Below are 11670 nucleotides of genomic sequence, written 5' to 3'. Positions count from 1 at the left end.
CGGCACCTGACGCGTCACGGCTGCTATTTTGCTGCCACAAATATTGGGTTCCGTGGGATGCTTGCTATTCAGACTTTAAAAGTCCTGTCGAAAACTAAAATGTGCTTACGACGGAAAAAGTAATGTACAAAAGTTCAGGGCAATCCTGTTGACGAAGCAGACCATGAATGTTACTCCATAGGAGCGGATGCGAAAAGAAGGTGCGCTACATTTAGAACGTAAGTAATTTTTTTCTCAAAACGTTCGCCATTCCTGCCACCAGCAAACATACCGAAAACGTCATTCTCGTATCGTGGGTATATTTGTTCCGATAGAAGTGACTGATCTAATATCACTTCAGAACGCATCGTCCGCGGGGACAAATAACACATGACTAGGGGACGGGGAGATCACGCGACCGACGCCGGCTCCGAACGATTGCCGTTGCGCGACTGAACGTCCCGACAGCTGCTCAGCCGTATGAGCTGTCGGTCGTGAAGCGTCCACAGGGCAGACGGCGCATCGCACCATGCAAGGACACAGGTAGGAGCTACAGGGTAACTGGGGGCACATGTAAAGCGACGGAAAACACATCTCGAAAGCCTATCACACAACCGCGGATGGATTCTAAGCTGATAAATCATCAGACGATATCTAATGTTCAATGAATTTGCGCTACACTCGACACACGATAAATTCACGGCACCGCGACTCCTTAAATCACACGTTGCCGTGATAATAGTACGGACGTGTTCAAACACCACACTATCAGAGTCAGACGCATTCACGCGCACATTCGCCACCATTGCGTGGCGAAAACAACACTCCCAAGTATATGTTTGCTGCACACGGCCGCAGAAATGTAAGCTGTGCTGTGCAGCGAAATAATCCTTCGCGTGAAGAAAGGATGCTTCAAAACTTGCCCTTACAATGTGATGACTGATAAATAATGATGATAGGAAACATGATATACAAGCAATCACGGGCTTGGCTGAGCTTCCTTCGATCAAATCGTGCTAACTACGTACTGTGAAAATACTACGCTGATGTGAGTCATTCACCATCTACATACTATCGGCGCTTGCAGAACAAGACTGCACTGCATACGAAACAGCTGACAGAGCCTCTGAATTGTGGCATAAAACGCCTATCCGGTAAATACATCACAAAAATGACTTATCTTCCAGCGGGCAATCAAAAACCACATGGCCAGCCGCGTCACAATAGACACACGGCCCCTGGCCATCTCAATTCCCACCTACATCTGGCCGGCCGGCCGAGTAGCGCATAATAGCCCTACTACCAGTCAGAACACGACACGGCGGACCTCGACCCCGCCCGGCGGCTCCCGGCTGCTAACCCTCCCGCCCGCGCCGCCTACATCCTGGCGGAGGCGCCATACTCTGCGGGCCGATCGCGGTCGGGCAGCCGGCGGCGAGTGTAGACGACGCGCCGCTCGCCGGGCCGGATCAGCTGGTCGCGCCGCTGCCAGGCCAGCTCCTCCTCCTCCTGGCGGCGCCGCTTGGCGTCCACGTAGCTGAACACGCAGCTGGCCGGCACCCAGATGATGATGCTGATCACCAGCACAGTGCCCACGATGTTGTCACGCAGGAACCGCAACACCTGGGTGAGGGGGACGGGTTAGTAACTGGGGAGGCAGGAGGTCGGTGACTTGTTGCCATATGAATTAGGGGCGGGGCGTGATGGTGAAAATTAAAAACTGGAGTGCTGCAGAGACTAGGGTGGAAAGGTAGACTTGTCATAAACGGCCCAGGATGGAAAACTTGGTTCCGTATAAGAACAATACTTTTTTACCATTGAGCGCACCAGCATGAAGTGGCGGCTGAGGTCTGCATAGACTCTCACCCCATCACCAGTCAAGTCTACCGACCTCACCAGTCTCCTACGCACCTTGTTGATGTTGATGTCCTCGATGATGTCCCAGAAGCGTTCGACCACGTCCTGTACGGTCTTCTCACAGACACCCTGCGGTGCACCGGGTCAGGGGCACAGGTCAGATTCGCGGGTTCGAGTGGGGCATGCAAAAAAAAGCGCCCGGCCGGTTAAGTTCGAACGATCCTCAATGTGACCTTCCTGATATAACAACCTAATCAGGTATCCAAACTTATCGACACTGTCAAGCCAAGCGCTAATCACGCATACTTTTGGTCAATACCACAACACCAAGATGAAACCTTGCTTACATTTCCAGTCCACGTTCGCACCACGCTCTCTCGAACAAGTAACAAGTATCAACCCTAATTAGTGACTACCGTCTACCATATTGATCACATTGCCTTTCGTATCCCCCTCTTCTTCATCAACTGACCATGTTGTTGCACAGTCCGTGCATGCAGGGCGTTCCTCCGGAGAGGGTGCGCAGCGGCTCCTGCGCCGTGCACGTGTCGTTGAGCGACTTGCGGCAGCACAGGTTACACGCGTACTTCTCCACGTCGCACATGCAGCTGTGCAGGCCGTTCAGCTCGCAGAACGACACGCACTTGCCGGCGCGGCAGCGACCGCCGTGCTCCTGACACTCGGTGCCGTCCACCATTGGAGCAGAGGCCGGACAGTCGGCCCGGGCGCCTGACAGAGCAATGGGGTGACCAAGGGTTAGATAGATCCATCGAGGCAGAGGCCAGGCAGCCAGCGCGCGCGCCTGGCAGACAAAGTGAGAGGAACTGTGGGCCAACCAGCGTTAGGTGCCAAGAGGTAGGAGTCCCTGTCACCTTCTCAAAACGAAATGAGTCACCCAAATGGTCATCTATCGTCCTCAGTGCTTCCCTCACCGCCGTTCCCACCACCCACGCACCAATGAAACTACCGTATCCCCTTCCTACTTCCCCACAACCACCCTCTACCCCCCCCCCCCTCCCCACCCCACCCTACCACCTTTCTCACCGTTGCAGGTGGCCTCCTTCTCACAGGTAGCCAGACTGGCCTCTCGGCATTTGGCTCCCAGCTGCAGGTACTGACAGTTGCTGCAGCACGGAGAGTTCTTGTCGCTGCACACGGCGCCCGTGTTCCGGCGCAGCTTGCAGTTCTTGTCGCAGCACGAGTCCTCGTCCTCGGAGCCGACCAGACCGGCGTCACACTCCTCGTCGCCCTCGACACGCAGGTTTCCGCAGAACGACTCCTCGGGCTCGGTGAAACAGCGGGATGACTTGGCCTTCAGCACCAGGTTGATGGAGCGCAGAGAGCACGGGGAGAAACGCTGCGCAGAGTCGGGGCACGGTGCATGGTCAGTTAACTGGGACGTACGGATAGCGTCGGATCTGGGGACTGCCGTGTGAGCTGCATGCAGTCTAAAATGTGTATAATTTGCAATTGATGAACGACAATTTTTAGGTGGTCGCGCCATTGGTACTCTGCGTTAAAATCAAGATACTCATAAAATTTACATATTCTCAAACAACTTCCATTGTAAAACCCGTGTATCTACTACTACTCACTAGGCTGCCCGCAAGGGCCTTCCCTAGTCTGAATCGGGTCATTTCCCTGCGGCAGAGCAGCTTGCTCACCTTGTTGTTGAGGTCGTATCCGGACACGGAGTAGGTGTACATGAGGTAGGAGCCGCCCTTGCTGGCGCTGGGCGAACACTCGGCCATGTCGGGGTCGTGCTCGCTGCCCCAGTTATGGCCGAACTCGTGGGCCGTCACCAGGTCGGCCTCGCTGCAGACAGCGGGGCAGAGAGGCAGAAGGGGTCATAAGGGTCGGCGATATGTCGCAAGGCGAAGTACACCGCAAGTGACACGGTAGTACAAGAGAACACACAACACAACCCGCTATACACTTTACAGGGTTACACGAGAGGCTAACAAGCGTAGTAGCACAAGTAATGTGCGTTTCGCTCGCGTACATACCTACTTCTACGAACACACAATGTGTGATTTCCTCACGTACCGTGTGATGACCCGCTGGCCGTAGTGATTCCGTGAGGAGCTCAAGCCCGAATTCAGGTACAGAGTGAATCCGTTCTTGAAATACTCTGCAGGGTATCAGAGGAAAGATTATCAGCAGGGCTGGATAGAAGAGGAAACAACAGACAAGTCCGGAATTGATGGTGCAATGTGCAAAGGAAATGAGTGATCTTCGTAATAACTAATAAGTGATTTAGATACTCAGCAGGGAATACGACTGAGTCCGGGCCATAAGTGTAGCCATTAAATATGCAGCGTCAAATATCAATCCTTACCCCGCCGCTGGCTAGTGTCGCCAGAAACTTGAATCAACATCTGCCAGGCCTCAAACTGGACGCAAACAGCGAGCAGTTACTACATATCTGAATCCACGCATGACAGTTCCCACTGCTCTACCTCCGCTCCAATCGGCACGTACCGGGCGTGCAGATGCCCCCGACCGAGTTGCGTCGCGGAGAGCCCACGTAGGCCAGCCCCAGGATGCCGCCGTCGAACCGGATGTCGGTGAACAGGTGCGCCAGACAAAAGTCCTTGTGAGTGTAGTCGCGGCTGAACACCTGTCGCGGGCGGGCGGGCCGTCGGTACGGCACGAAATACACGATGGGGAGGTCACACTAAAAGCGGCTGCAAATCAATATCAATGACCGTCCATGGTAAGTGACAAGTTTCGGATCACTCGGCCAAATATTTCTCACGGAAATCAAAAACTAAAATCTACACCGTTGTGATATAAGACTGCACAAAAAATGACTTTTAGAACAAAAACAAAACAGCCTACACATATTGACTCATGAACTCGAAATGGGCATTGGTCACTCGCCGACTGTCCGCTGAGGGTAGTGAGCCCCTCTAAGTCTCTCCGTCATTTCAGTCTCGGCCCGGTACCCACCACGGGCTCTCCGCGTCTCCACTGAATCAGACCGCACGTTGAAGATTCCCGGTAGAAGGTGATCTGTTATGGTCCTCTGCTCGGCCAGTCGGTAGGTCGGTCAGAATTCAGCAGTCAGTGAGCCGGCCGTCTGTCGTCTCTTCTCTTCGTCTATTCGTCTGCTAGTAGATCAGTCTCGCTCAGTCAGCTGGCACCGGCCAAAAGTCGGTAACATTACCAAGCAGTCTAAAACAAAAGTAAAAGAAACAAACGCTACGTTTTTCACATGTAACCAAATTTCATAGTTCTTGTCACCCATGTCACACTGCCCGACAATAAAGTAAAATTGTATCCCCCATCCCACTAATTTCTGTGAAGTCCACCAGCATTCACCCTCCTACGTACCTCGAGCAGGTGGCGCACGTCCCAGCTGCCCGTGTCTAGCCCCCACCCCAGCAGCAGCAGCAGCACCAGCAGCCTCCCCCGTACCTCGAGCAGGTGGCGCACGTCCCAGCTGCCCGTGTCCAGCCCCCACCCCAGCAGCACCCCCCGTACCTCGAGCAGGTGGCGCACGTCCCAGCTGCCCGTGTCCATGTTGTAGTGCTCCTGGCCTCGCGCCACCGGCGTGTGCTCGCTGTGCACCACGATCTTCTTGATGACGAAGCCCATGGCTCCCAGGTGGCGCTCCCCCACGCCTCGGTCGCGGTCGCCCGCCGCCCACACCGTGTCGCGGTAAATCTTGTCTACACGGTCGATCAAGCTGATCTGTAGGCAGTGACACCGGATGGGTCAGGAGCGAACGTTGTAAACGTGGCAGCAGAAAGCTCAACAGGTTGTAATATCAAGAATAATGGCGAATAAATGAATGGGAAAGTCATCAGTGTGCCCATGGGCAGCGTTGGGACGCCCATGTGCAGACCATATGCCAGTCGATTAATCAATTGTTGGGTTTAGGAAGAGAGGGGGACATCGTGACCATTGAGCGCCCATCCTATCCGGTCGTACCAGGTAGTTGATAGTGGTCTTAGTGTTGCTGCTGCCCATGTCCTTGTAGAAACGGTAGTCGGCCACCAGCAGCAGCGGACAGCGCGTCTTCATTATGTTGAACGTGAACGCCTCTGTGGTCTGGCGCTTAGCTCGCACGTGAGGACCTGGACCGCCCTCCTCGCCCCACTCCGGGCCTGGGGACAGTCAGAAAAGCCATTAGATATTGTTCAATGCCCGTGTAGATTAACTATCAAGACGGAATTTGTGACCGAAGCTGAACGCTGACCCGCGTGCATAATTGCATTATAATAACATAGGCAATGATACTAAGATCGCGTCAAAAAGCACCATCAGCTATAAATATAAAAAACGTGAACATATCAACACAAGAAGCTACACTTCATGTTTGCCTGGATGGTGCTAGCGCCAGACGGTCGTCAAACGATCGGCTGAAAAAAAAACTTCCGAGCAACCAATCGCTGGAAGCGGCCGCTAGGAATTCCGCCAGGCACCGTCCTTCGTAAACTGTAATGCAACAAAGTATCTCGTCTCCAACTATCGCGCTCGAACTATCCTTCCATGCATTGTCCCTCCGAAGAGCTGTATTTCTTTTTCTGAGCACTGCCCTCCCGGCCGCTCACCTGTGGCGTTCCCCTCCTCGCGCACGTAGGCGCAGTGGGAGCCGAGCGAGGGCAGCGGCAGGCCCGGCTGGCCATCCAGCACGTCCGAGCTGCGGTAGGTGATCATCCGAGTGCGCAGCGGGTCGTCGATGTGGCGCCAGGCCGGCTGAAAATGACGCACGACGGTCACGGCTGCGGTAAGGGCATCATCACGGGAAATAATGCGGACGTGGAAGTCGTGAGCGTTACAAAGAAATGACACTATAAGATGTCACTACGAATCGTTCATCAGCAAGCCATACACTCAGGCATGTGACAAGTGTTGACTCAGATGCCACTGAATGACTAACCACTAATACCACCCCTGTTTGACTGCCCACTAGGGTAGGGTCTAGGTCAGACCAATCAGACCAGACTAGACATAAATCTATCGGCCATAGCTCTATAAGACGTCGGCAGTCTTTACCTCAATGTGGTACGTATCCTCCTTCGTCCGTACGGTAGCCGTCATCACGCCGTCCTCGATAAGAGCGCTGACGTCCGACTCTATCTCGCCGAACACACGGCCCTCGTACAGGTCGTGGTGCTCCGGGTCTGTGACGGTCACAAGGCATGAATATCATACAGGTAATTTGTTTGTAATTATAACAGGTCACAACAGGACAGGATAATCATTCAAAATCTTGATATTGACATGTTTTCACAAAGTTATGCAGGGTTGGTATGGTCAACTTGATATCCACAGAAGTCAGAAACTATGATAAAAAAATTGATCCAGCGAGTTTACACGATAAACCAAAGACAAAAGTAAGTTAAAGGCGGCAAGGCCTAATTAATGGAACCTTACCGATGTGGTGGAGTTTTTCCTTTCCATCCTTGTCCACTTCATATGCCTTGAACTGGCTGTGTAGCAGATACTTTCTTGGTGAAAGCATAAGCTTGAAATCCCTGTGACAAACAATTACAGTATTAAAAATAAAATCACACCAGGTTTTTAAACGATAAAAACATTACATTACATACAATGTTACAAACATCACACATTTTCCTCTCATGCAATCAAATTCTAAAGATAGTGGATAAATTGCATTAACCATAACAGATCTAAAAACCTCCAGTTCCAGCATATGTACCTACCTGCCCAGTGTTTTGAATGTTAGCTCTTTGATTTTGTTGAAAGGATGAGGGCTGCTGTTGATGCCTCGCTTCACAATTGTGTGGCTTAGCTCACTTGCATGCATCACCTCATGGTACTTCAGTCGATTGATGAGTGAGCCTGAAAACACAGTTATGCTGCTAAATAGTGTGGTTGATCATCACACTTCTATTCTAAAAACTTTGGCCTCAAAAAATACACTAGCAAGGAGTAAGTGAGTTATGGAATGAAATCACTTGACCTGCACTCAAGCATGAAAAGAACTGTGCAGGGTAAAATATCCCATAAAAATGTGTAACACTAGTGAAATCTTAAATGCACAGATTAAATATAGCTGACTTGACTATGACAATAGTAACATCAGAGCCAAATGCTGAAAGTAGTTTAACTGTTTTGGCTGAATACCTACCTTGGCATATGAAGAAAACGAAACCAAATAGAAAAAACAATCCATTTGTAAAATGCATCTTATCCACCTCTCTTCTCCCAGAGGTCAAAAGTAATTAGCTGTCTTCAACAATGTGATACTGCAGTGAACAACACCAGCTAGGAGCCACCATTATTCTCCATCTGCAAAACACAATGATATTAATGTTGTGATGAGTGACTCAGTTACCTAACAATAAGAAAGCATATAATTCATACTTTTAATTTATTTGAATTCAGCAGCATACAAAATAAAGGATCTTTGGGACCGGCAGCTATCTCAACACTTGTATGCACTGGTGCAGTTTTTTTAATAGTTCAACAGATCCAAACCACACTATGGAGCACAGAGCTCCTTAATTCAATTGTATAACAGTATAAAATGCAAATGCATCTGATACTGAAGTGGTCCTGATTCTGAATGGGATGCTCACTACTTTATAAGGCATAATTGTGATACAAACTATTACCGATCATATTATGACTAACAAGGGTTGATACTTGCTTGGCACAGACTGCAAAGCATACCAAGAGACAGGGCTGCGGAGTCGATGGATTTTCGGCGACTCCGACTCCGGCTTTCAAAAACAGCTCCGACTCCGACTCCGGGCAGAATTGTCGACTCCGACCGACTCCAACTCCCGACTCCGACTCCGCAGACCTAGCAGGGCTGCGGAGTCGACAGATTTTCGGTGACTCCGACTCCGACTCCGGCTCGGGTTTCTAAAATCGACTCCGACTCCGGTCACAACTGTCGACTCCGACTGACTCCGACTCCGACTCCGGAGTCGGAGTCGGAGTCCGGGGGTTCCGGCGTCTGAGTCCGCCGGAACCCCCGGGCGGGTTCCGGCGGACTCAGACGCCGGCGCCACTCCCGACCGGCGCCCGCGACCCGCCCGCACCTAAGCCACGACTACCACGATGTCGTCGGCCCGGGCAGGGTCAGGCTGGCAGACAGGCTCGGCCTGTCTAGGAGAGAGGGCACCGCGCTGGCGCGCCTCCGGACCGGCCACTCTCCTGCCCTGCAAGCGTACCGTCACTTCATCGGGGTGGAGGAGGACGATGGGTGCCCGACCTGCGACGCGGAGTCAGGGAGGACGCGGAACACTTCCTGACGTCGTCCCCCGCGACGGCCCGCGTCCGTCACGACGTTTTCGGGAGAGGACCCGACGCTGCGGGAGGTCTTCGCTGACCCATGCCGGGTTATCGAGTTCCTGCGGCGCCTGGGCCGACTATAGAGCGCCCACGGCGCTAGACACTCTGGCGGGGTGCTGGTTTCTCCGGCCCTACCCGGCGTCTGAGTCCGCCGGAACCCGCCCGGGGGCCTGCTGCCCTCCCTGCGCGGACGTCGCAAGTGTCGCCCCCGAGGGGGGCTGGGGCCCTCCCGGGCCCCCCATGTGGGCCCGCCGGGCCCGACGGCCGGAACGACAACAACAACAACAACTCCGACTCCGACTCGCCCTGCCAAGAGAGCCTAAAAGGCACAAAAGTGAGGCTACAAATCTGATCCACACCAACACTAAACCAGGCTAGAAATCCATACCAGTAACCAGACAGCAGCCAACAAAACTGAAACATTTCTACTACAAAATTTGGCAGGGCATATTTTAAGGCACTTACTGCGTCCCATTTTGGGACGCAGCCCCCTCGCCTTGGGACGTAGCCCCTGCTGATTTGACCCACTGCGTCCCTGCCCTGTGCCCTGGCCACGCCGATTGTGGATTGCTCTTGATCGTCAATACATACATACATACATACATACCTGACCCGTGCCCTCCTGTCTACCCTGACCTGTACCCTTCCCTCTAAAATGTCCTGTGCCATACCCTGTAACCTGCCGTGCCCTACTTTCTGCCCTCCTCAGTGCCCTACTCTGTTCCTTGCCCTGTGTCCTTAGTCGTAGCACGTGCCCTCTGCTCAACTTTGGGACGCAGTAAAAATTTGTTAAAATATGCCCTGAAATTTGGTGCTCTGCACTTATACTTGCTTACTTACTTAAGACGCACGGAAAATTTTGAGAGGCCCAAGGCCTGTAGTTCGTGATTGACAGTGTTACTGCTCATATGGTAGGGGTGGGGTGAAGTGGAGGTGTCTCCAGTGAGTGTCGAGCCAGTTCTTGAACGAGTTAAGAGAGTCGGCGTCTATGACGGATGATGGTAGGCTGTTCCAGTCGTTAATGACTCTGACTGCAAACGCGTTTTGACGGACGCGGGTGACGGCATGAGGCTTCGCAAGACGCCAGGAGTGTCCTCTTGTATCTCTGGTCGTTACTCGGTTGAAGAACTCCTCCGGATTCAGGTCCAGTCTCCCATGCAGCACATTGTAGACAGCGATCGTGTCGCCGCGTCGACGTCGGTAGTGGGGAGGGAAAGCAGCTTCATGGACTTCAGTCTTTCCTGGTACGGTAGGTGACGTACTTCCTGGACCAGCTTGGTCGCTCGGCGCTGGACCCGTTCCATGAGAAGCTGATCTGTTCGATTGAATGGCCCTAGACAATGTTACCGTACTCCAGGAGCGGTTGCACAATGCATCTTAAACAGGATCAGCAGGGTCATCTTGTCTAGCAGGCTAAATGACTGTCTTATCACGGCCATCACTCGAGATGCCTTGTTGACCGCTGCCGCTGCTTGCCTCCTAAATTTCAGCTACGCGTCAACAATCACTCCTAGATTCTTTTCCTCTGTCGCCGTCTGCAGGACTTCACCGTTCAAAAGGTAGTCGTGCCGGTGGACGTGACCACCAACGTGGAGAAGTTGATATAAGAACAACAAAACATATCAATCATTCCCTATCCTATCATGAAGCTCATACATACATAAAATCCTGGAATCTGGAATATTTTGCAAGCACAGTCAGCCAGACTGCAAAGTATGACAATCTCGAAGAGATATTGTCACCACTGGGCCACTGGGCCTTGGCCCCAGGGGCACTCACTCCACTGGTGCACTTTGTGGTGCTTTTTTACTGTGGTTTCATGCCAAATTTGCACAAAACAGTGCACACTCTTAGTGGTACTGTCCCAAACCACTATGCTGGTACCAGTACAGCATTGTCTGGAAAGTGTCACACTGAAGGAACAAGAAGGTCAAATTGGTCAATAGGAGAAAATTCCACTTCATTGCATTTTTTTCATTTAAGTGCAGGGTTATAAATGGTATGTAGCAAAAGTTCTACATAGGTCTTGTTTTGTACCTGATACCTGATTTTGCAGGGTACTTGATTTACCTGATTTCCAAGGGTACCTGATGAAGCCAATTTTGAGACGGAAAGAGTTGTTTGTAATACCTTTCCAGTACCTAGGTACCCAGCGTTCGATGTCTCTCAGACAACGAAGATTCTAGTTTCTACGTTGTCCGGCCTATCCTGTTCAAGGTCAGTGGGGGCTTGGCTGCTGTTATGGACCGCGATAGGCTGGATGACAAAGCATCTTCGCCATCAGACATCGAATGTGGGGCTAGTTTGAATAAACAAATATTCAAAAGTAGCAGCTTCAGCTCCCAAGGTCAGAAAACAAGTTCATAGCTTAGTGCATGAATTTAACAAATTAATCGTGGTAAATCAATAAACAAACACTTGCAAAAGCACAAATTGTAATGGGTATCTTTAGTTTAAAGTCATAACAACTGGATTTACTGCCTCTCCCAAAGATCCAACGTCATTTGTCATTTGCCAACGGAAGGGATCCACGATCCACAAACTGACAAAGATGAGGAG

At 51.7% G+C, this 11670-nt stretch overlaps 1 protein-coding gene across 5 annotated transcripts; it reads right to left on the bottom strand.

Moving 5' to 3' along the window:
* Positions 1-282: 282 nt before the first annotated feature.
* On the bottom strand, positions 283-11649 carry LOC122394721 (ADAM 17-like protease). 5 transcript variants are annotated; one of them, XM_043391817.1, is made up of 15 exons: positions 11593-11649; positions 7940-8100; positions 7512-7650; positions 7222-7322; positions 6841-6968; positions 6396-6540; positions 5773-5948; positions 5323-5532; positions 4318-4456; positions 3883-3967; positions 3501-3651; positions 2881-3193; positions 2309-2565; positions 1891-1965; positions 283-1602 (listed from the first exon to the last, which is right to left on the bottom strand). In XM_043391817.1, the coding sequence occupies exons 2-15, from the start codon at positions 7995-7997 to the stop codon at positions 1357-1359; spliced, it is 2223 nt and encodes a 740-aa protein (XP_043247752.1). In that variant the 5' UTR covers positions 7998-8100; positions 11593-11649; the 3' UTR covers positions 283-1356. The 5 variants fall into 5 exon arrangements, with proteins under 5 accessions (XP_043247752.1, XP_043247755.1, XP_043247753.1 ...); XM_043391820.1 differs by having other exon boundaries at positions 11590-11648; XM_043391818.1 differs by having other exon boundaries at positions 11611-11637.
* Between the last annotated feature and the right edge of the window lie 21 nt (positions 11650-11670).

This window comes from Amphibalanus amphitrite, unplaced genomic scaffold (assembly GCF_019059575.1).
Source record: "Amphibalanus amphitrite isolate SeventyFive unplaced genomic scaffold, NRLGWU_Aamphi_draft 000607F_arrow, whole genome shotgun sequence".
NCBI classification, from domain to species: Eukaryota; Metazoa; Arthropoda; class Thecostraca; order Balanomorpha; family Balanidae; genus Amphibalanus; species Amphibalanus amphitrite.
The sequence above is the reverse complement of the archived record's forward strand: the minus strand, read 5'-3'. Positions and strand labels throughout refer to the sequence as shown.

Coding starts and splice junctions, on each gene's coding strand:
- LOC122394721 (XM_043391817.1), bottom strand. CDS start 7,997: ATGCATTTTACAAATGGATTGTTTTTTCTATTTGGTTTCGTTTTCTTC. Junction 7,651..7,939: donor CGTTTTCTTCATATGCCAAG/GTAGGTATTCAG, acceptor CTGTGTTTTCAG/GCTCACTCATCAATCGACTG. Junction 7,323..7,511: donor ACATTCAAAACACTGGGCAG/GTAGGTACATAT, acceptor TGTTTGTCACAG/GGATTTCAAGCTTATGCTTT.